The 23,237-nt window shown below is 53.0% G+C and overlaps 6 protein-coding genes across 6 annotated transcripts; 4 read left to right on the top strand and 2 right to left on the bottom strand.

The window, feature by feature from the left end:
• Window positions 1–4,213: 4,213 nt before the first annotated feature.
• Window positions 4,214–6,778, top strand: JN550_008903 (uncharacterized protein; the record flags this gene model as incomplete). Its single annotated transcript, XM_049320915.1, has 2 exons — window positions 4,214–5,326; window positions 5,378–6,778. The coding sequence occupies 2 exons, from the start codon at window positions 4,214–4,216 to the stop codon at window positions 6,776–6,778; spliced, it is 2,514 nt and encodes an 837-aa protein (XP_049169019.1).
• Window positions 6,779–7,514: 736 nt separating this feature from the next.
• Window positions 7,515–8,623, top strand: JN550_008902 (uncharacterized protein; the record flags this gene model as incomplete). The annotated part of the gene is made up of 2 exons (XM_049320914.1): window positions 7,515–7,917; window positions 8,007–8,623. 2 exons carry the CDS (start codon window positions 7,515–7,517, stop codon window positions 8,621–8,623), a joined length of 1,020 nt encoding a protein of 339 aa, XP_049169018.1.
• A 3,695-nt stretch (window positions 8,624–12,318) lies between these two features.
• On the top strand, window positions 12,319–12,531 carry JN550_008901 (uncharacterized protein; the record flags this gene model as incomplete). Its single annotated transcript, XM_049320913.1, has 1 exon — window positions 12,319–12,531. One exon carries the CDS (start codon window positions 12,319–12,321, stop codon window positions 12,529–12,531), a length of 213 nt encoding a protein of 70 aa, XP_049169017.1.
• Window positions 12,532–13,981: 1,450 nt separating this feature from the next.
• JN550_008900 (uncharacterized protein) lies at window positions 13,982–15,046 on the bottom strand (the record flags this gene model as incomplete). Its single annotated transcript, XM_049320912.1, has 1 exon — window positions 13,982–15,046. The coding sequence occupies one exon, from the start codon at window positions 15,044–15,046 to the stop codon at window positions 13,982–13,984; it is 1,065 nt and encodes a 354-aa protein (XP_049169016.1).
• A 3,431-nt stretch (window positions 15,047–18,477) lies between these two features.
• On the top strand, window positions 18,478–19,177 carry JN550_008899 (uncharacterized protein; the record flags this gene model as incomplete). The annotated part of the gene is made up of 3 exons (XM_049320911.1): window positions 18,478–18,684; window positions 18,740–19,093; window positions 19,157–19,177. The coding sequence occupies 3 exons, from the start codon at window positions 18,478–18,480 to the stop codon at window positions 19,175–19,177; spliced, it is 582 nt and encodes a 193-aa protein (XP_049169015.1).
• A 2,030-nt stretch (window positions 19,178–21,207) lies between these two features.
• JN550_008898 (uncharacterized protein) lies at window positions 21,208–22,127 on the bottom strand (the record flags this gene model as incomplete). Its single annotated transcript, XM_049320910.1, has 3 exons — window positions 21,208–21,648; window positions 21,696–22,025; window positions 22,086–22,127. 3 exons carry the CDS (start codon window positions 22,125–22,127, stop codon window positions 21,208–21,210), a joined length of 813 nt encoding a protein of 270 aa, XP_049169014.1.
• Between the last annotated feature and the right edge of the window lie 1,110 nt (window positions 22,128–23,237).

Here is a 23,237-nt window from a genome sequence, read left to right as displayed (position 1 = left end):
GAAACGGACGAGGAACTGGGGGAGGAACTGGGGGAGGAACTGGGGCGATGACGAGGGCGCCGGCTTCAGTGAAGGGGCCAGCGATGCCCAGGTGTCTTGGACAAGGTAGCAGATGCCATGCATCCGTAAGGCGTCCTTCGGCCTCGGGGAGGCTGTCCGCCTCGTGGTAGACTCGCAGCTGCAGCCTGCCAAACTCCAAGGCTGATTGCATCCCGGGGTAGCTAGGTACCTAGGTACCTACCTAGCTGGGGTGAGGTAACTTAGGTTGGATACCCAGCGAGGCGAGGAGGTAACTGAGCACTCTTTGCCACAGGGACGCGGCTCTACTGGACTTGCCTGGCCGCCGGCGGCGGTTGCGCGTCCCTTCTGCTTCTGCTGCTGCCACTGCTGCCAGCCTGCCACCCGGAATGCTATCGTAACCTGGAAGTCGCGCGGCGCGCAAGTATACACATTGAGAATGCCAATTCTGCGCTAAGATCGATCACTTGTGTTGGATAGCAAGCTTCATGAAACCGCGGGTCGATCCCGCCAGATGTCCACTAGATAAGCTATATTTCCCGAAGTGGCCCCACCACCCACCAGCCGTAGCTGCGTCTCAAGTCACGCATTCGCACGCACAGACCCGTAAGGCGAGGAACGCGAGAAGCCCCGAAGCCTGTGTCCGGAATACCCAGATACCCTAGGCTGCAGGGAGGTAGCTAATAAGATTGCGAGCGCATCGTGTCCGTGGTGGCAAATCAGGTACGCTCAAGAACCAACAACGATGATCCTCATTAGACTGTTCAATTGTGAAGAGTCCCGTGAGTGGTAGGGGCGTGTCTTCGTGAGCACAGCACTTGCATGTGCAGCAATCAGATGTGGAGAGACGCATCCCCACAACTTTGAATCTGCCAGGCACATAAAAGCAGCCAGGTTTACGGCGACTTCCTGGCCTGGCCTGGCCTGGCCGGTATCCCATCCATTTTGGCGAAGAAGCAATTTCAAGGAAAGCCGCGTCGCGTCTAAAAAGTCGGTCCGTAATTGATGTCTTCGATTCGGTTGCAAGACTATGGGAGGGAAAGTGCCTAGCAGACACGTGCAGAGCAGGTCAAGGGGTCCTCTGAATCATCTTGTTCCAGGCTTAATTGACGTGATCAAGATGAAGCTATTCCCATCAGCGCGGAATTGCCAGACAGACAGACAGACAGACAGACAGACATACAAGACAGGCCACTAAATTGGCGGCGACGAGTTAATCATGCTTGCCATGCCAATTTGACGAATGGAAATCTCAGCGAGCGTCAACCTCGCCTCAGCAAGCTAGAGACGCGCAACTCACGGCCGAACCTGGCCAGAATACTTGAGTAGGGAGATCGAACAACTTTCTGCGAGTGCCTGCCGCAGATCTGATAAGCGAGGCAGTCGAGGTTACGGTGCTGATGGGTGATGGGAGGAGCGGAGCGTTCATTCAACGGCGGCCGGCCCTGGCTGGTTGGCTGGGCCCGTATAAGGGAGTTGGAAGCGAGGGCGGTAATTGCCGCGAGACGGTGGGATGCAACGGTGCAGTTCATTCCCGATGTCTTTTCTTCTTCGCCTTCGTGGTGGCCACATACTGCAGGTACACACCTACCTGGGTACGCTCACTTCCAGCCCTGGGTCTCAAACCCGGTAGACTGCCAACTTCTATCTCTGCCCAGGTACAGGAAGCACCCGGCGTCCCAGCCAGATGTATGGGGCCGCCCAAGTTCAGCGGAACGCACGGTCAAGCGAGGGCATGGTGCGCTTAGTTCATGCCATCATGGAACACCTGTGAATGAAGTGCAGCCACATCACCAGACGAGAAGATTTCTCGAGCCTTTGCGTCGGCCGATGAACTTCAAGGTCACCACCATGCCTATTTTTATGGCCTGCGGAGCGTCCCGCTCGTGCAAATTTGTTTAGTTAGCATAGCCACCGGCTACGTTTCACACCAGTTGACGGGCACTTGGAAATATTTATGGTCTGGGAGCACTTGGCCTCGGGTTCTGTTTATTGGCATGACTAGTTACTGACCATATCACAACCAGCGGTCCAGATACGATGCTCCCGATTCTTGGAGAGATTGGAGACCCCATAGATTTGCATATACAAATACAAGAACCTCCGGTTTTTACCCTCTCCTACCCGGAGTGGCTTGCACGACGCGTTCATGACTGATGGACACGACTCTAGTTGATTAATAACGGTTCCTCGAGCTCAAGACAGCGTGTCGCATAATAGTATAATATATGCAGCACCCTGCAGCACGTCTAAGCTGCTTCTGGTCTAGACAATTTCCACTAATATCTACCTTTGAGACTTTGACTTGCGACGAGCTGGGTTATCATGACGCCGTGGCATTGCCAAGTTATAAGCCAAAATGGTGTATGACAGTATATCGTAGAAATGCGAGGCGCAGGCAAGAAAAAGGTTTGTTTGGACCGTTCCACACACATTGGACGGCATCGAGCGACTCTTCTGGAGTGGCCCGGCCAGTTTCAACGTCGCGGTTTGGCCATCATTTATCTTAAAGATTACCTACCCCCTTTCAGTTTCGTGTCGGCATGTAGTTGGGTAGGCGATACCTGGTGTTACATGTACCATCTTTGCTTGCCTACGGTCAATTCTAAGTCTCAACGACCAGTGGACCACAATGTCGCTTCCAAATCATAATATTTCGAGCTCAACGTTGCAGCATGAATTTTCCAGTATCGACGTGATTGAGCAATATAGGTGACTGCCCTGTGTCGAGATTGTTAGTAGTCCCAGTCAATCCTTCTTCAGAGTCTTTCGAGTACTTTATCCAGGGTCTTCGTTTTGTACCGTCAATGTTGACCTTCATCGAATGGTGACTGCGAGTGCCAACGCGTAACCACCCCCGGCCCGGCAGCGTCGCTTTCCCCTGGAATAGAAGACAGTTCGGTCTAAGGTCATGAGTCGAGACCTTGGCATCTCTGGCAGCTCAAAATATACCATGAATCGGTTCCCAGTCCGCGCGATCCCATTAGTCCTCGTCCTCCACGACACCATCCCACACCCGACTGGAAACCCTTTTTTCTGTGGTCAGGCTCCGTCTCTAGGTCACGGGTAGAAAGGGAGATTGCGGTGACCGACCCGGGCGTGTAAACGCTGCACAAAATAATGAAGCCACAAGTGAAAGAACGTTACTGGATTCAGTCCCTTAACCCGACGTAGAAGGTTCAAATCAACAAGGCGACGGTAGATGCCTGTATTCTACTCCTCGGACGTCTATCGGAAAACAGTAAGAAACTTGGCCCTTAGGTGTGGAGGGACTTGGTTATGATACCCTCGGGGCCGTGGTGATAGACAGTTAGTCAGAATGGTATTACTTGGCAAGTTGCAGCAACGTGGATCCGTGGTCAGGGTAGGTATCTTGATTGGCTGTACCGTCTTTTGTGTGTTTTCCCTCTTGCCTACTCTCACGTTCGCAGTAGGTTTACAGTATTGACGGAAGACCACTAGTTCCATTCATTCATTTGGGTACGGAAATCCCAGAGGCTGATGATGTGACGTGGATCGTGTGCCTGCATATTGTCTTCGTTAGCCGATGGTTCCGGACCGCTATGCCCGTGGGACCCCACATCCTTCCCGAGTGTCTGCGAGTGGCACCCAAGCGAAGCTGATATTCGTTCCGAACGCTAGACCCCAAAGCCCCCCATCTGTAGAGACTATTTCAATAGAATATACGAAATTGACACTCATTTTGCTGCTTTGCACCTTACTTACCAGTCAGCCTTCGTGGAATCATTTTCGGTTGCTTCCGACCGTTACGGAGAGCCTTCCTCCATGATCGCCGAAAGGGTCTAGACGGCACGGGTTCTTGGCAATGCCAATCCGAAGCAGGGGTCCGCGATTCGCGGGAAAATCGCAGAGAAACCTTGAATGGCGCTATGTATCCTGAAATATGCTCCTGCACGCTCACCATCGCGTGGTCTGGTCGAACATGGGCTGTAAAGCTGTCTTGTGGGAGGTACCGACGGATATGTGCGCCTGGCACTCGCAGATGGCAACCTGGTTACGCCGCATGCCCCTCGTGTCATTGGAGGCATATTCGGGGAAGCCTCATGGGGAGCTGGCAATATATAAGGGCAAGCAATATGTCGTACCAACTATGACTAAGGTTAGGAAGCTCAGGGTTCCCTCTGCGCCTCACACCGTAGTCTTTCGCGCCGGTCTCCTCTAGTTGCTGGTGATGATGAAGTCCCTCTCGTCTCTATCGCTGCTGCTGCTTGCCGCAGCAGCGCCTATCCGTGCTGCTTTTACATGGAAGAACGTCAAGATCGGAGGCGGCGGAGGCTTCACTTCGGGCTTTGTGTTCCATCCAAAGACGAAAGGCGTGGCGTACGCCCGGACTGACATCGGTGGTCTCTACCGGCTCAACGCGGATGACTCCTGGACGCCGGTCACCGACAGCATCGCCGACAATGCCGGATGGCATAACTGGGGCATTGATGCTGTCGCGCTGGATCCCCAGAATGACCAGAAAGTGTATGCCGCAGTAGGCATGTACACGAACAGCTGGGATCCTAACAATGGTGCCATAATTCGCTCGTCCGATCGCGGTGCAACATGGTCATTCACCAATTTGTCCTTCAAAGTCGGCGGCAACATGCCCGGGCGTGGGACGGGAGAGCGGTTGGCAGTGGATCCCGCCAACTCAAACATCATATACTTCGGAGCTCGTTCGGGCAACGGTCTCTGGAAGTCTACAGATGGCGGTGTTACCTTCACCAAGGTCTCTTCTTTCACGGCTGTTGGGACTTACAAACCCGATCCCAACGATGCCAATGGATATAACAACGATCTTCAGGGGCTGACTTTTGTTACCTTTGACTCCACATCTGGGACCAAGAGTGGCGCTACGTCGCGCATATTTGTTGGCACGGCCGATAACACCACTGCGAGCGTTTATGTTAGCAACGATGCTGGAAGCACATGGGCTGCGGTAGCCGGCCAGCCTGGGCAGTTCTTCCCCCACAAGGGCAAGCTACAGCCAGCTGAGAAGGCCCTGTACATCACATATGCCGATGGGACAGGTCCATACGATGGGACCGCAGGTGCTGTGTATCGTTACGACATCACGGCAGGCACCTGGAAGAACATCACTCCCGTTTCAGGATCGGACCTGTACTTCGGATTCGGTGGCTTGGGATTGGACATGCTGAAGCCCGGTACCCTTGTCGTCGCGAGCTTGAACTCGTGGTGGCCGGACGCGCAGATCTTCCGATCGACAGACTCGGGGGCCACTTGGAGTAAGATCTGGGCGTGGGCAAGCTATCCCGACATGACCTACTACTATGGGCTGACAGTAAGCTTGATAATGTGACCTTTTTCTTTCCAAGATGCTAACGCTTTCAAGACACCTCTTGCTCCGTGGGTCAAGACAAGTTTCATTGATGTTGATACCAAGCACTTGGGATGGATGATTGAGTCCTTGGAAATCAATCCCCTCGACAGCGATCACTGGCTGTATGGCACCGGTCTCACGGTCTACGGTGGCCACGACTTGACTAAATGGGATACGGTACACAACATCTCCATCCAAGCACTAGCAGATGGCATTGAAGAGTTCGCCGTTCAGGATCTAGCATCTGCCCCAGGAGGCACCGAACTTCTAGCCGCTGTTGGTGATGACAGCGGCTTCACCTTTGCCAGCAAGAGCGATCTAAACACCTCGCCGAAGACAGCTTGGATGAACCCCATTTGGTCCACTTCCACGTCCGTGGACTACGCGGGTAATGCCGTCGCCAGCGTGGTGCGAGTCGGTAACACTGCTGGTTCGCAGCAGGTGGCGTTATCGTATGACGGCGGCAAGACTTGGAATGTCGATTCTGCGGCGGATACCTCGACCAACGGTGGCACAGTTGCGTATTCCGCCGGTGCTGATACTATCCTATGGTCTTCGGCGTCGAACGGGGTCCTCCGCTCCCAGAATCAGGGCTCTTTCGCAGCCGTGTCCAGCTTACCTTCGGGGGCTGTCATCGCCTCGGACAAGAAGAACAACACCGTCTTCTACGCTGGTTCCTCTTCCACCTTCTACGTTAGCACAAACACTGGCAGCACATTCTCAGCGGCTGGTAAGCTAGGTAGTGCCACGGCTATCCGTGACATCGTTGTGCTTCCCACCACTGCGGGTGATGTCTGGGTCTCGACGGATGTCGGTGTCTTTCATTCGACCAACTACGGTGCCTCTTTCACTCAAACCTCGACTTCTTTGACCAATACCTACCAGATCGCTGTCGGTCTCGGATCTGGCAGCACGTGGAACGTGTACGCGTTCGGGACTGGATCGGCTGGTGCGAGATTGTATGCGAGCGCCGACAGCGGCACGACGTGGACCGACATCCAGGGGAGTAGTCAGGGCTTTGGTGCCATCGACGCCTGCAAATTGACGGGCAGTGGAAACACGGCCGGACAGGTCTACGTGGGTACCAATGGCCGCGGTGTGTTCTGGGCACAGGGAGCCGTCAGCGGAGGTGGAGGTTCTTCGACGACATCAACCGTGAGGACCTCGTCGTCCACAACCACGGCCGCCACGACATCAACTCAGACATCGTCAACCTCTACTCTAGTAACCTCCACCACTGTGAAACCTACCACAAGCACCGGGACCTCTACTAGCAGTGCTCCGTCGTCGACCTCGACCGCGGTTGCTCAGCACTACGCCCAATGTGGTGGCATTGGCTGGACGGGTCCCACTGTCTGCGTCTCGGGCTACACCTGCACCCGCCAGAACGACTACTACTCGCAGTGCTTGTGAGGCAACCCACATCCAAGGCTCAGGAGCACTCACAGACAAGTGACAGATCACTTGGCCCCCTTTCTTCTTGTACATAGTTTATAACATTGCCTTCCTTGTTCCTCGACCAAGTGTTTATTATCTTTGACACTGAGCACCTCCAGCATTATCAATTTCACCGTTCAGCTGCAGAATTGAAACTCGTCCAGCCGAGGCACAGCCTTGAACTATAACTTTTTATGCACTATAATTGCAGTTGCTGAAGAGACGGACGACAATGAGCGTCTCCAGAAGGGCTCCCATGTGGTGCCATTCAGCTGACTTATATGCCAATTCAGGATCATCCATGATGATTGCGAAGTAGAGCCACCGTTGATGTCCATAAGCACGGTGATTGTAGCGGCCCAAGTCTACGTCTCTCGAGACTATGGATTGAAGCACGTCGTCAAGGTCATACAACTCGGGCCTGTGCATAACATCTATGCATAACCTCACTATGTAACTAAACCTCAGTTCCAATGGATCATCCAATTTCATCAAGTTGGTCTGTCCCGGCGCGGATCAACCTGAGCCACGGTGCGGCCCCGCAATTTCGGTACGTACCCTCTGGCGGCCGGGGAGCTCCCAGGGCCCGAAAAAGAATCATCCTGGTGAATCTCCTGATGGCCCGTTCTGCTCTTGTACGTGCGGTACGAGGCCCATCATCCCACAGCTTCCGACACGGCCGTTCCCTGCGGATGCACATTTCGACACTCCAATGGCGGTAGACGGCACCCCTCGCAGCGTGGCAGACGCCACGCGCTTCACGGCGAACACCCCCCACGCCCATGCGAAGGCCCGCAGCGCCGCCGCGACGACGACGACGACGACGGCGACGGCTTCTCCTCCTCAGTCCTCCTCGGCGCCATCGCCCTCGTCCTCGTCCTCCGCCGCCAGACCCCCTACCGGCGCCCGATCCGCGCCGCCCAGGCGACCATCGCCCCTCGGCCCCTCGGCTGCCAGGCCCGAGTCGCTGGAGGACAAGGTGCGGCGGCTGAGGGCGGCGCATTTGGCCGCCAGGAATCACGATGTCTCCAAGATGGACAAGATCATCAGCAGCTCGCGGAGGTACATGGATGCTGCGCATAGGTACACCGTCATGGGCCTGATCGGCTTCAGTGGTACGTGCTGTTGGACATGCAATCCGCTCGGGATCATGGGAATCATGGGCGCCAGAGTGCATCGCTAACGAAAACCTCCCCATCCGCAGGCCTCGCCCTCCTAGTTACAGTCTACGCCACCGTCGACATGATGATGTACAACCGCAAGCGCCGCTCCGAGTTCTTTGCCCTGCAGCAGGAGCTCCAGACCGACAGTCTCGAGGCTGCGCGCCTGGCTTACATGACCGGCAAGGCCACCGACGACCAGATCACCATGGTCGAGGACGCCACTGCCAAGGCGAAGCAGGCCGGCATCCCCCTGCCCAGCCTGCTGGACAAGTACTCCCCGCGCGCGGGCGGCCACGCACCCAGCACCGCCGAGACGTCCGTCTGGCCCGGCGAGGCCATGCAGGAGAGCTCGCTACGTGGCGCTGATGACGTTGCAGCGCCTCCGAAGAAGAGCTTCAAGGAGTGGATATTTGGCGGCCTGAAGAAGGAAGACACTGCGGCTGGTGCCACCGAGCTCAGCTTCAACAGGGAGGAGGCCGCCGCTTCGGGGCGGACTGGGGCAGCCATAAACGCGTTGGCTGAGCAGGCAGACGCCATCAAAGGCAAGGCCACGTCAGCCCTGGATGCCGAAAGGGAGAACCAACGGAAAGGCGGCCCCCTAGATCAGGTAGGGCTCAATGCCAATGCGGGCCAGAAGAAGACGGGCTGGTTCTGGTGAGGTAGGACCGACTTGGGTTGTGTGAGAGCAGCACAGGAAAGGACTTGTAATAGTCCGCCAGCGCGGCGCGGCGTGTATGGTCGACATTTGTATTGCGCGGCCGCCACTGGGGCGGCAAGACTGTATCATATCTGTAGTAGACGGATGGTGCATAAAACATGGCGTCATGGTTTTGGACTTGATCCTTCTGTATATACAACATTGGGACAATTTTGGGAGACAGTTGAACTTGTAGTCACACCCATCCAATGAGCACTCGTGGTATTGAAACAGGGAGTCTAACGTTGGTTTCGTTGGGTAAGACGAGACATCAATGATCTGTGCAAGTGCTGGTCCTGACCGCGATGACTACACAGTGGAGCGAGCCAGTTGAATTCCATCGAGAAAGGTCAATTCATCGTGGCTTCTTAGCAAGGAGATTGCCTGTCAATGACACTGTCTATCCCAGCGCCAGCCGTAGGGTGGTTGTTGAAACTATTTTCATACTCTAGACCCGTGGAGTAACATCACAACTATTGAGACATCTACAGCCTCACTACACAGTTACCGTCTACCGATCTATGGGGGATTTCCACGAGAAAGCTATAAGTTTGCCCCGTGCCAACCTCTCTTGGTGGCAGATAAAGGGAAACCATGGCAGCCGGACCTAGCATCGGTCTCCTCGAGTCCCCCGTTGAAGCATTGACAGCGCAAGCCATGTGCCCGCTGATGTCTCTGTTAGCAAGGTGCGGGCTTGTTCCCGATCTTGAACGACTTCTGCTATTATGAAACCGGCAGCCCTTGAGACTCAGGTCCAAGTTGCTGGTTCCAAAGCTGTAAACCCCAATGCTGTCAAGAAAATGTTTCTTGCGCTGAAACATTATTTACTACAGTCTGACTACTTCTCTTGTCGGGGATTCCCTCAGCTTCGAGGCGGTTTGGAAGCCATCCTCTAGGCAGAGCAACGGAATCACCCCCCCTAAGTCTACATCATGTACGCACTCGCTTTGTGTAACTCTTTACTGATCAAACTATAGATACAATACAAAACTATCTCATTTTACATCAATAAATGCGAGAATACTGGCGTCTTCCCTTGCTATTTAGCTGCCCTAATGCAGCAAGCATACAGGCACAAGACTTCACTGCTCATGTTGCTTTGTTATCAGTTACCAGAATAATGGTACAGTAAATCGCGACCCGCCATGTGGCTGTCTTCTGACTATCTACTGTTATCATGAACAAGAACATCACTGAAAGGGGGAAGAGTACTGCGATTACTTCTAGGTGAAAGAATACATAGCGCTTTCACTATTCCATAGCAATCAAACACTAGCCACACATCAAGATAACAAAAGCATACATCAAATAGTTTCTCAGTGTCTTAAAATGATACCAGTCACTAAAGACATTTCCATACCAAGGCGATACAGCAAATATTATGTTACAAGCATCTTGGTCCAAGCACCGAGGTGATGGCGCTGAGGAGGTGAACAACCGTCGGCGACTGGCAAGCACATACTTGTCCAGTTGAGTCAGCTCCTGTGTACATGTGTACAAATCCCTTCCTCCATTGTCGAGGGTCACTTGACTGTGCGCTCTTTTTTCCAATCTCCGAATTTGTTATATTCGAATTCTCTGCCTTGCCCTCGCCCTATTCCCCACTGTTATTATGCCCATGTTTTGGTGAACAATCTGCCTTTGCTGTTGTTATTGTTTACGATATTCAGTTTCTGGATTGTCATGCTGGGTTCTCCTTTGCTCGCCCTTTAAAACAACATCACTACCATCACCAGCACCTTTGTAATCTTGTGCTTTCAAACCACCTCGACAACACCGTCTACTGTACACAGCACCCCGGCTGGGGCATTTCAACCTCAACTGAACGTTAAAATGTTTGCGGACCACCACACCAAGTTCGCTACTGTCTTTTAGAACAAGACATCGCAGATATCAAGATATCACGCAACCCTCTACCATCCTTCTTTGTCCTTCTACATCTGTTGCCTCGATATCGTCATCACTTTCCTTCTGTCTCTTGTCGCCGTTTGATTGGGTCTTTGAGGCATGAAAATCAACTTCAAATCCACCATCTTCGCCCACCACTCTTCCAACTGGTAACCAGACACAGATGCGAACGGGCACCACTCCCAGACCATGTGATCCAATATCACGATCTTCGGATGCGAATCTCCGCCTTCTCACAAACCAGCAAGCTCAACTTGTCACCTGTGAGAGGTGAGTAATGACGAAAGAGGGTTTTTCCTTATTTGTGTCCAACTTTCTCGCGTCATACATGCGAACAGCACTGACAGATTATGCCCAGATGTGAAGTGTCCACCCATCTCACCAACGTCTGTCATGACGGCTCATGAGCGTATCATCAGCTTTATTGAAGGGTTTAAAATGATCAGAATCTGACTTCGGATTGTATCAGTTGTCTTTTGAGGCTGGTGGGTAACGTGATCCACCTCGACGAGGAGATCAGAGGTGGCCTCTATCACCTAGTCAGGAATAAAAGCCCACTCAGTCAGAGGAACTTCGCTGTCCTTTTCGGGTTCCCATGTCCGAGCAAGTTTTCTGGCTTCATCACAACCTTACTTGACGCTCAGATGCCAGGCGGTGGACGAGCAGGCCACCTGAGCCCAGCAGATTCATGCGTAAGTCGCAGCGATCCCTAGTTGTATGCAAGTCAACCAAACTTCTCGCAAGAGTTCTGACATAGGATTCACAGGAACCTGTACCCTGGATCTACGTTGAGCCTGGCCGTCCAGCCAGGCCCAAGGTGCCCTGAGACCCGACGTTAGGGCGGATACCACGCCTGTTGAGGCGGCATGTTCGCCAGTCCGTTCGAATATGTCAGTTGGCAGCTCAACATTAGGGGCATTTGACCGAATATGTCCATAATACCGCCGGGTTGGCCAGTCGGCAGATTGCCCACGTATCTCGAAGAGGCACAAAAGGGATGGGCGGCCATATTTGGTGAGATAGGCCGGTTGGTACAGGCTTATGCTATTGACCAGCCTGCCGGCCTGGTTCCAAGCACTCGTCTTCCATGCCCACCGTCCTGTTTTCAAGATGTACTAGCCTATTCAGTGGTATCTGATGAGCTTGCAGTCTAGTAATCGCTTGTCTGCCGTCCATACGCTTGGCTCGGACGGCAAGGTCCAGGTTTCGCACGGCGGTGTTCCATGCCTTCTGCCGTGCCCCAATCATGCTGTGGCACGACAATTTCTAGGAACAACGGTGCTATCTTCCCCAAGAATGGATTTCAGTAGCCCATCGCCGGTGTTCAGAACATCAATGCCATGCAGCAGTGGTCGCACATGCCCAACCTTATCTATGACGAAGACCGCGGATAATCTTGAGGCCCAGCTTTCTGTCTGGTCCAATGTTTCAGCCTTGCGACAATCGTCGCTCTTCGGAAGTGAGATTCAGGAAGACACAATCCACTCAGTAGAGAGAATCTCGAACTCGATCTCTCGGCCTGGCCAGCTTCTTATATCTGGCTGGGACATCCAAGGCTTGGGATCGCTGCATTTGTCCATGATGACCGGTGTAAACTGATCTGCTGGCTGCCATCCCCTCCGAGTGCTTTTCACTCTGCGGGACTTGAACCGCCCTGCAAACGATCCCCTCGAACCACCGCTTCGAGGGGTGGCGCCCGAGCGCGATGTGACCAAGGCAGTGGCACAGGATTCTTCAGTGCCACTCAAATGGTTCTGACTGAACCGATTGGCAAGCGCAGTTTCGGCCGCGTGTACACTGGGACGGGGCCGTGTGGAGCACAGAGAGACGGCAAGGTCGTCGCTGTGAAAATCATCGATGTCGATGAGAGTGACACTGTGAGGCCTGGCGGCGGTCTCGAAGTGGCTGGCGATCTTGCTTCGCATGAAGCAAGTGCTCGCGCCCTCGACTTCTTTGACTGAGACTCATTTACCCATGATGAGATATCGGGTCTAGCGGCGATGGTCGAGAGTTGTCTAGTCCACATTGACTCGATAGGTTCACGTCTGGTTGCGGTGGTAGTGATCGCCGTCGATATCGCCTCGCCGAGGACTTACTGGTCGCAGACCACGGCCAAGTCTCATCTGGACTGGAGAATTTGACGTCGGATGATGAGCGCGGTCAAGTTTATGCAGAGAACTCACGAGGTACAGACGTTTCTGATGACCGCTTTATAGGAGGCGGCGAAGTACAGATTCGAGTCCGACCCTCACTTGTTGCTCGAGCGGCGACCGACTGACCACTTGTCAGAAAACTGATACGTGAGAAAACTCTTGTGGAGAAGAGATGAAGCTTGGCCGTTTTGTGCACTGGTTGAGGTTGACGGAGCTGGGTTTGGTGGGGATACTGGAAAGGTGTATGAAGTGCTGCATGTATGATACTCGTGAAATATATGAGCATCAATGAATCCATCCCCTATACCGAGGGCTCAATTGGAACATTGCAAGCGATACTACCAATCGATGGACAAGGTTCTTCAGGGGAAGACCATCGGTGCTTCAACCGTGCTGCCCAATCTCAGGTGTAGTAGTAGCCCTGTTACTTGAGACAAATAAACGGCGGGTGGCCCATCAACGTCAGACTCGAGCCGGGCACCGAGACGAACTGCTGACCACAGGCCTAGGAACTGCAAGTGTCATGGTCCATCCAATGCATATATGATTCAAGTGTCCTGAAAGGTTTTAAGTATAATGTAACTTTCTTTCGATGTAGGGAAAACACTTGAAAGACTTTCACGAGGGATATGGCATTTGGTAAACGTTTTAAAAGGAATCAAACTTGATAGCAATCAATCTTCTGCGTGCAGATCCGAAGCGAATCGAGCCGCGACAGTTTATGGATGTGTACCAAATTATTCTCTCTCTATTAATCCCGCCCCCAAGCGACGGGCTCTCAACCCCAAGAATGTAACCGTTGCCTTGCGGTGAAGTAATGCAATCGACCGTTGTAACTCCATGGAAGCAAAGTAGTCAAGCCCAGATGCAAATAGCGAGCGTAGAGGGGTATTTACCGGAAGCCACAAATCAAACAAACAAACAAACCAGGCCAAGCCATGACGATGCATTATAAAAAGAAAAGGAAATCAGGTGTCGCTGTGTGCCAGTATAAAATCTCTCCGCTTTGTTTCCATCATTCTGAATTCGGCGTTTGTCGATGTGTTGACTGCCGAACCCCCATTCTCTTCCCCCAAAACTTCTTGACACTCCTTCTTCATCCTCAGCGGGGTACACAAGCTCTCCCATAGAGCTGTTTGCAATCTTCAGTCCAGCGTAAAGGGTAGGATATTGGCCAACCGTCACGCGACATGGCAAATCGTTCGGCGGCAAGACGGCGAGACCCCCGTTGCCCACGTCCTGCAGTTCGGCCGGCCTGTTACGAGACAATGATGTGGTTGAAATGGCCTGGAATCTTCATACGGCATTTCTCGCAGTCGGCTCGGTATCCTATACTGAAAGACTTCTTCATGCCCGGCTGCAGGGTCCACGAGTTGAGGGTGTGCTTGCTGCGCGAGTGGCCGAACTTGCCTCGCGGCGAAGGCGTGGCGGGGGCCGAGGTCGGCGACTGAGGGTCTTGCTGCTGCTGCTGCTGCTGGACTGCCGGGTCGGTATCCATCATGCCGACATCAGCATCGCCCGAGTTCCGAGTGATGATCTCCACGTTGGGGTGGATGGCGGTGCCCGGGTTGGTCGAGTGCGGAAGATGCGGCAGATAGGGGCGCTGCAAGACGGCCTGCGAGGACGAGTCGAGGATCATGCCAGGGCTGGCGGGTGCCTCCTCGCCGCCGCTCTCGCTGATGGGCGACGGCAGGCGTCGGTTCTGGACCATGGACCATTCTACACCTCCGTCGAGAGAGCGCGGCACCGAGGACTCGGGCGGCGGGGGGAAGGCCTGAGGATACGGCAGGCCGGCGTTGGGCGTCGGATGCGGGCCCTGGTGGTTGGTGGTGCCCCAGCTGCTGCCGCGAACCTGAGCGGCAAAGGTGGCGTGGATGGGAGTGGGTATGCGGCCGTTGATGCTGGGGGCAACGGGGTGGTGGTCCGGCTGGGCCGGGCCCGGCTGCAAGTGGTGGCCGTCGCCCTCGCCGGCCATCATGTCCGTGTCGCGGTCCATGTCCATGGGCAGGTTGGGCGAGTCGTGCTGCTGGTGGGACAGGGCGGGCGAGGAGTCGGACCAGGGCGAGAAGTGCGAGGGCGGCTGGTGCAGGTCTTCGGAGTCCGAGTCGGCCGGGGTGACGGTCGAGGGCGGCAGGTGGCTGATGGGAAAGCTCCGCTTGTGGTTGGGCGATGTGCGGACGGGGAGCGAGTGCAGGCGCTTGTTGCGGTGCTCGGTGAAGCCGGTGATGCCGCTGGCGTGCATGGCCGCCGCCTCCTCCTCCTCCTCCTCCTCCCGGGCCCTCTTGCGGGTCGAGTCGACGGACCAATGCTGCGTCTCGAACATGATGACGGTGGCGGCAATGATGCGAGGCCAAGTCGGACGGCCGGGTGGGATGCGATGGGAACCGAGATGGGTTATTATAAGTGGTTAGGAACAAGAGGAACGAGAAGCGATGAATGGCCTAAGAGGATAAGACCCAGATCCAGGCAGACAAGAATGTCGAAGAAAGTAAACAAGCTGATGAGAAGCTGGCAGATGTGAGGTCTAACGAGTCTTTCGCCCAGGTCTCCGAGTCGTCCCGTCCTGTCCTGTCCTGTCCTGTCCTGTCCTATCTTGTGCTGTCCCGTTTCGTGTTGTGTTGTTTCGCGCGCGTGCGCGGACGGTGGCCAGGTGCGGGGGAGAGGGGGGGATGATGTCTCAGAGAAACAAGGTCGCGATGCGCCGGGGGCTCAGAGTGAGATGATGTGGTGCAAATGAAGGACGCAGGATGATGAAAGAAGGCGTTCGGCGTCGGCGCGGGCGTGGGCGTGGGCTGAGGTTCAGTTGACAGTCGGGGGTCCAGCTCCTTCCAAGTCTTCCAAGTCTTCCGGCCAGGCAGAGAGACCACACAGACACACACAGAGACACGCGCACACGATCGATCGGATCAACCGCGCAATAGGCAAGTTGGAAGCGCGAAATATATATATAAATATATATATTTCTCCAAGGCTGGGAGAATATTAGGTAGCAGGCCACGTCGGGGTTTGGTGTCGTCGGTGCTGCTGTCTATGTCGGGTATCCAATGTAGATAGATGACCGCTTTCTGGTCTCGGTCTCCCTCTCCTTCTTCTTCTCCCTCGAACAGTCGACAAAAGGGAAGCAACAGTAGTAGAGTAGTAAGTAGTAGTGGTGGTGGCAGTGGTATGCAAGAAATAATAAGAAACCGAGACAAAACCCAAGGAAAAGAATGTATTACTACGATAAGGATGAATGTGTGATGTGTAAATGGTCGCAATGGGAGGAGGGAAAAGAAAAGAAACGGCTGGTGATGAATAAATGATGAACGAACGGCTTTGGTTCCAGCCAGTCCGGCGACGGAATGGGGTTTCTTGTCGCACGCACGGTTAACTTAAGCTGCTCAGGGTGCTCCAAGGCACTCAAGGTACTCATTCGCTTCACTGACTGCATGGCCAATGGCCAGTGACCAACGACCAACGACCATGACCACGACCCAGTTGGACGTTGGACGGGGGGCTGGTTGGATTTACCGGTACCAACCCCCAAAGGTATCGACCCCACTGGCATTCAATGATTCAATGCCTGGGCGGCCGGCTCGGAGTGTGGAGAACCAAAAAAATAAAAAACCCCCCCAAACCAAAAGCAGGACTGACATTTGCTAGCTAACCGTTACCCATACCCATGCAGATTGCAGAAATTTGGTCTGGCTCTGGTTCAGAAACTCAAAAAGATGGGCAGTACACAGTAACCTACGATCCCGAGCTCGTGTTGTTCATCCCTGGGCGATGTTGAAGGTTTGATCACGACGAGTACGAGTAGATCAAGTCATGCTGTACGTATCTGTCTGTAGCTTCATAACCTACCAACTGGGCGCACCTAGCAGGCCTAGAGGCACTCTGCGATGTCAAGAGTCCTGTTTTTGCTCTCCGGCAAAATTCCCACGCGTCATCGCTAGCCCCGAACGCATCGACAGCTCTGGCATCCGTGCGGGAAACCTGAGCCCACCAGCTACTAACAACGGCCCTTTTTCTGGAAACACGAGACGCCTTCTAGGGCGACGATTAGAGTTGCAGCGCGATCCACGGGCCTGCCTGAACAGGCTGCCACTGAGATCTGGTTCAACGACTGACCGATTTGATTACCCTGTCTCTGGCCTGCAGTGAGAAAAACAAGCATCCTGATTCAGCCTTGTACACACAAGAATGAGTGCTACGTGTGCGAAACCGGCAAGATGCGTCGTCAAGCCTACAAGCAGTGAGCAGCACACGCCCAACCGGATCGATAATGCATTCCTGGACAGGAGCTTACCGTATCCAACCCATGACCTTTTGGGGGCTAGGCAAAGCCCGAAAAGCCGCCCACTTGACAATAACACCAGGCCAGGAACGAACCACGCTGCACCCCCGCAAAAGGAGAAGGCCATCGGCATGCCAAAATGCCCACCGACTCAATGCATACGGGATCCGTCCGACAGCTTCGACGTGTTCGTATTGCCAGAAAAGTCTAAACCGAAACTCGAGCACGCTTCCAAGACCTCGAGGGCTGACTTCCAAGGTTGGAGCTGACCAGACGCCTCTGGCATTCTGTTCTTCCCTTCCAGGGTCCCCATCCTCTCAACCTTGCCCGCGAGTTTAAGTTAACACGCAGGGGTCCTCCGGGGCCCTCGGCCTGGCCACAGGTTTTCCCAGTCGCGTGGATCAGTTCCGCGCCGTAGCGTCCGTGCTCTCTCCCCCTGGGACTGGCAGGTCCTGAGGTCTGGGACCCAGGGACCACTCTCCTCTTCCCAAACCCAAACCCAGAAGCTCGGCTTGCCTCGCATCGCAGTGCTGGGCGCTCGACGTCACATCGTAACCTCTACTGGCGGTGGGTTTCAGAACTGCTTCATCACTCGCAGGGGTCCAAACACGCGCCTGCGCTCTAGGTCGCAGATGCTGAGACTTCTGATCTATTTTTCGACGACCTGTGTGTCATTCTTGTTGTTTACTTCCCTTTGTGCGGCTGACGATGTCCTGACTTTCGGGTTTTGCAACGGCCGTCCTCGACGCCAAGTCGCCACCTTGCCGAATGGACAGGAAGACGGTGTGAAGTTCTGGTGTTGATGATCGACGTCGGCACCACCACTCTTCCGAACCGACGCATTCCGCATTCGGACTATTGATCAGTGATGCGAGCTAGAAGACCAGTAGTCTGTCAAACACAACTCATGGCTTCTCCCCATCGCGTTCCAACTTCTGCCCAATCAGCCCCTTTCCGCACCCGGGCCCTTAGCGCAGACCCCCTCAGAGCGCTCTGGCATCGTGACATATCAACATCTACAGACACAGCACAATATAGATGCGATGTAAATCTTTTTCTCTGCAACCACGATGCATACTTCGGTACGCGGCTATCTGATCTATCGCACCAACACTGACGTGGCCGGTGGCGACTGGACTTGTCGACTGTCGACTTGTAAAATATCTGCACACAAAGACATTACCACGTATGACTTGGTGATATACTAGTTTCAAGTGACTGTTTGCGAGACCTTGAAGAAGATGAAGATGACCTATCCACGATTACTTCTGATCTGTCCGCTTGCTATGCTTGAGTATCGTGGCATACATCTTTGAAAGCCTATGGGCGAAGGCACGGACGAATACGATGATAGCTGCCACGATTGGAAAGGAGCAATGATATAAATTGCTGCCATGGCAGCTTCAAGCTTGGCCGTCGATACCCTCGCAACTGAGACTGGTCGCCAAGTTTGTCAGTTACGACTTCGAGAAAAAAAAATGGCTACATCATCGGCAATGCAACCTACAGTCCCTTACACTTTTGCCCAAAAGCTCACAGAACGGCCATTGCCCGCCACCATTTGCTGGTTACCACCGAGAGCCGTAGGAGTTGGTTGCAGACCAGAAGAAGGCGCCTTCAATCACCCCGTCGTCGTAGTCTCACCTTACGATCACGGAGATCATGATCTCGTGGATGTTTACCTCGTACATGAACACCGTTTCCTCCCCATGTCTCTCCTCTCACTAACCACAGCTGCAGTTGACCTCGTTTGGGGGCAGACCCATCGCGGAGACAAGCAGACCGCCCGCCGTCATGATGTACTATGTGCCTATTCACCCTGCCGGTGCTAATCCCACCATCGGATCTGTCATGCTGGAGTTGATGTCTGGAAGACTTTCCAAGAACAGCTACGTCCAAGTTCAAGAGCGGTATACGTTTTATTGGAATGAGCTTCAGCGCTACCCCGCGAATGGGGCGATGCGGCTCACCAAAAATTCCTACCAAGTGATGATGGGAGAAGGTGGAAAGGATACGACAGAGCTTGCACGGAAGCACCGCCGCGGTCTGGAGTACTACGGCCACGAGCGTATCACCTTGCACTTTGGAATAATCGTGCCTTTCATGACATATTGGACGAGCGGAAGCCATTTTTCATAGTCACTGACAGACTCCTAGTTGAATCTCAATATCCTCTAAGACAGTTAACTCAGGGATTACTGTTCAGAGCATTGATGGACCAATTTACCTAGATAGTTAATCTACCAACAAAAGAGCCTCCTTCCTTTACTGTTCGGGAGTAGAGTATTGACTTAACACTCTTATTATCTCTTGTGCTGCTTTAAGCTCCAGGAGACACCATCCGTGCGTACCCAGATCTGATTCAATAAAGCCTTGTATTTGCTTCCGAGAAATGCATTCAAGGCGTGAAATTCAACGTCGGGTCCTGCTTTTTTTTCAATAACCCTTCCACATGCCGCTATGAAGACACAATCATTGATAATCTGATAACACCTTCTAAGAATATGCCACTAGTGGCGCCGGCCGGATTGACAGTCACTACGACCTTGATTTGGATATAAACTTGTAGACGAAGATCGGCATCTGTTTTCAGTGTTAACAGTACGCATTTTGGGATCGCGTTCGTTTCGGTGTAAACTAAACCTGCCGCAGGATTTTGCGGTAAATTTCTATCAATGAGTGGTGACCACGTATATACATACATCTTGACTCTGTCACTTGCGTATTGGTAGAGATGGATTATAGCGCTAACACGACCTAGTTGGAAACACCAATGGCCGTTGTAACTACGTGAAAGGCGTTTCAGTGAGGCTTTGGTCTACTCGGACTGTAATCTTTAAGACCTGAAGCCTCAACTTGTTGCCGCGAAAGGCAGAGAGGCTGCAACGGCGGTGCCGAGGTCCTGCTGTCTTTAGACCGGACGTCTTGTCCAATTGAGGTTCTTCCTTGAATTGTCTACAGGAACGGGTGTCTTGCACTCAAGTCTCGAAGAGTCAAGCGATTTCGCCATCACCTCATTCTCACAGTGGTAGAATGCTATTTCTGCTGTGATAGGCTGAGCAGCGTTGTGAGGTCTGGCCATTGGGCCCGTCCGCAGATGGCAGCCAACCGTTGAAGTTTGAGTTTCTTTCGACATCTTTAGACATGGTTTTTTTAACCATGGGAGGCAGACGACGGCAGAGCGACTACACGGGATGTGGGCAAGCACTCAGGGGTGAAGAGTGCCTGATCGGCACGCATATTTACGCCGGGAGCGGCCAAAGCGCCAACTTATCGGGAGCGCCCCGTGCGCAGAAGGCACTCCGCACTTATACCCCGGCGTTGGCGATGATCCGGTAACACGGCTCGTGCTTCGTGGTCGAAGACCATCTCACAAACACCACGAAGGTGATACGACGGAGAGTGGCTAGTAAGATGAGTAGGTCTAACCGCCTTCGGGCAAACTACGAGGCTTTTCGACTCCAAATACGCAGCCTCTCCTGCTTCGTCCCCCTTCAGATCGTCAACGCACGGATATCGGTAATTGTATTATGATGCGGATCCTTGCCATCATAATATCGGTGGTCTAGACTGATGACCTGTAGTACCGAATACCATTGATTTCGTGATTCTACCCGTTGAAATGCTATCCTCTTTCGGTTAAGAGATCTACGTGACGTCCCACGTACGTATCACTTGCGGTGAAAGATCTTGCTCAGTACTGTCACGATCGGCGAACCAGATGTCGATGGTTATCAAATGGTTAACTTAGTTAGTTGACTTGCTGGCTGGCCTAGAACATGCTAATGCAGGTCCCTTGGGCAGTCAAGCGAATGGTGGGCCCTCGGCATAGCTACGCTTGCCAGGCTGGGCAATATGATTTACAGACCCGCGCAACAAGCTTTGATCGACCAACATGTGCCGATGGACTGGCTTTTCCTGGCACGTGCAAATAGGCTCCGAAGAATCAGTCCTCACTCTACGTTGATTGCGGGGAAATATTTGCGCAAGAATGTTTGCAAGGCGGTTGATAACCCATAAAGAAACCCTGAGCCAATGGAGAGTAAATATTTAGGCAACACATTGAAGAAAGCCATTTGCAAAGTTTCACTCACATATGAGGCTTCTGCATTTTAGTACACCCAGTACTACTATCTGCGCTTAATAGTTGTTCTAACAAATTGTATCGTAGCAAGACCAAGACTGTAGATGTCCTTAACTTAAGAATCTTAGCCCAACAAACATGTAGCTTTGTGTATGGTCATGGTAATTGTTTCTGCCAGCTCTTTGATCGTCTTCTTATCCCTCGGTACTGTATGCCCCTTGCCGTGATCAAACAATACCACCGTATCCTCATCGCACATGTTGTAGAGTGCTATAGCCCCGTGGATATAAGGGTCGTTACAGCCGACGATGTGGCACGTTGGCACGTCAACGATGCTGTCGCACTCATCTGCTAGCAGATGTTGCATTTTGCCATCTCGATACCGGACGGGCGGCCAGCCCGAGAAGAAAATAGCGCCCTGAAAACGCATTAGATTCACCTCACAGTTGCAAGCAGCGTAACCGACCTTGATACGGCGCGGAATACCCTCCTCTTCCAGTCGCCGTTGTTCTTCTAGTATGAGCGTTGAAGCTAGAATTGCACCTTCCGAGTAGCCCAGGATGCCCTGATATTGTCAGCAAGTTATGCATGGCTTGGGTCACAGCAACGCACGTCAATCTCAGGATCCTTATCTATGATGTCAAACAGCCGACCCAAGGACTCTTCGAGAGCCTTGCTTGGTAGCTCGTCAAACCCTCGGATCAAGAAGCGGAGTGTATCCTCCGCACCTAAGCCCTCAGGGAACTCGCGGACGCGTGACATCAACTGGTCCAGGCCTTCAGTACCTTCATACTGCATATGGCGGTAGTAAGGAGGTCCGCCGAAGAATTCTGTATAGCCGACGGGCGCCTCTGATGGGTGCAATCCGTCTACCCATACGAAGGAGCTGGAATTCGCGCGGGCGACCTCATCGACAAATGGTCTCAGCTGCACTTTGAAGCCCTAGATGACAGTAATCAGTAACCCGTCACCTGATAAGTATTCAATAGGTGAACCACTAACCGCTGCGCTCCCAAACGCGCCATGTAAGCAAAGAAACTTCATGCTCAGTAATGCCTGAATGGACGTCGAAGTCAGTTCTCACTGTCGACCACGGATGGTATACAAGCTTGAAATGTACTGGTTGTAATAGCTTGTTTTCTTGTCTCCTGTTATGTTTTTTCTACCCCTTGTAACAAAGTCAACGAGGCATGTGGTGAATGCAGCTAGCTTATCGCGATGCTTCCTGTGATGCCAGCAAGGGTAGAGATCCAGCAATGCACAGATGCCGGGCTAGACTCTTGACTATTTTGTTATATGAACCCAAAATGCCGAGTCTTTGGAAATCAGCATGTGACAAAGCTACGGTGAACCAAGTTTGCCTCTTCGTGGTCTTGTGAATCCCGGTGACGGCAGGGAAGCGTGGCGCTAAAGGGGGAAACCCCCATTCACCCAATCTTGTTCTGGACGTTTGCTAAACCCCTCTACAACAGAAAAAGAAGGCCTTAAGATTAGTTAAGGGTGAGATTAAGCAAGGGATAGGTTAGGCAAGGGTAGAAAATACAATAAAAATATGAGAAACGTGTACCATGGTAGCAGCACACGAGCGGTGAGCCACGTGAATGGCACCCGTAACACAGTGAGCCACATAACCCAGCTGCTTCGAAGTACATGGTTATCGACAAGCCAGAAGTATAGTCAGTAAATTAATTGGGGGCCAATTGCCGGTGTCGTCATCACGCTAGACCTGGATAGACGTTGGTGTCTGCCTCCACGTGAGAGGCTCCGGGAATAAAGTTTGTTTTGTGTTGGTGCTCCTAGTCGCTCCTGTGGGGTTGCATTGCCGAGGACTGAAGTGTTGCCAACGCAGCCTATCCATACGCACTGTATTTTAGATTCAACCAGTACCCCTCCGGATTGAGATTATAAGCTCTTTACACTATAACTTCGTAGATCACTTTCCGTAGAGGTGTGTGTTCATCAGCTAAGATTGCGAGGTTCAGTCATTATCTGGGCTTCAAATTTATTGGAGCAAAGGTCTATCGATTTAAATTACGCACCAAATGACACTCTTTGACAACGCACATCGCGATAAGGCTTGTTTTAAGAGCCGTGGTGTCTAGTCGAGTGAATCTTGCCGGTGGACGAACGGGTGCAGATAAGAAGATGCAAACC

The sequence above is a fragment of the Neoarthrinium moseri genome (assembly GCF_022829205.1).
Source record: "Neoarthrinium moseri strain CBS 164.80 chromosome Unknown scaffold39_Wmoseri_CBS_16480, whole genome shotgun sequence".
Classification (NCBI taxonomy): Eukaryota; Fungi; Ascomycota; class Sordariomycetes; order Amphisphaeriales; family Apiosporaceae; genus Neoarthrinium; species Neoarthrinium moseri.
Note: the sequence above shows the minus strand (reverse complement) of the source record. Positions and strands in the feature narration are given on the sequence as shown.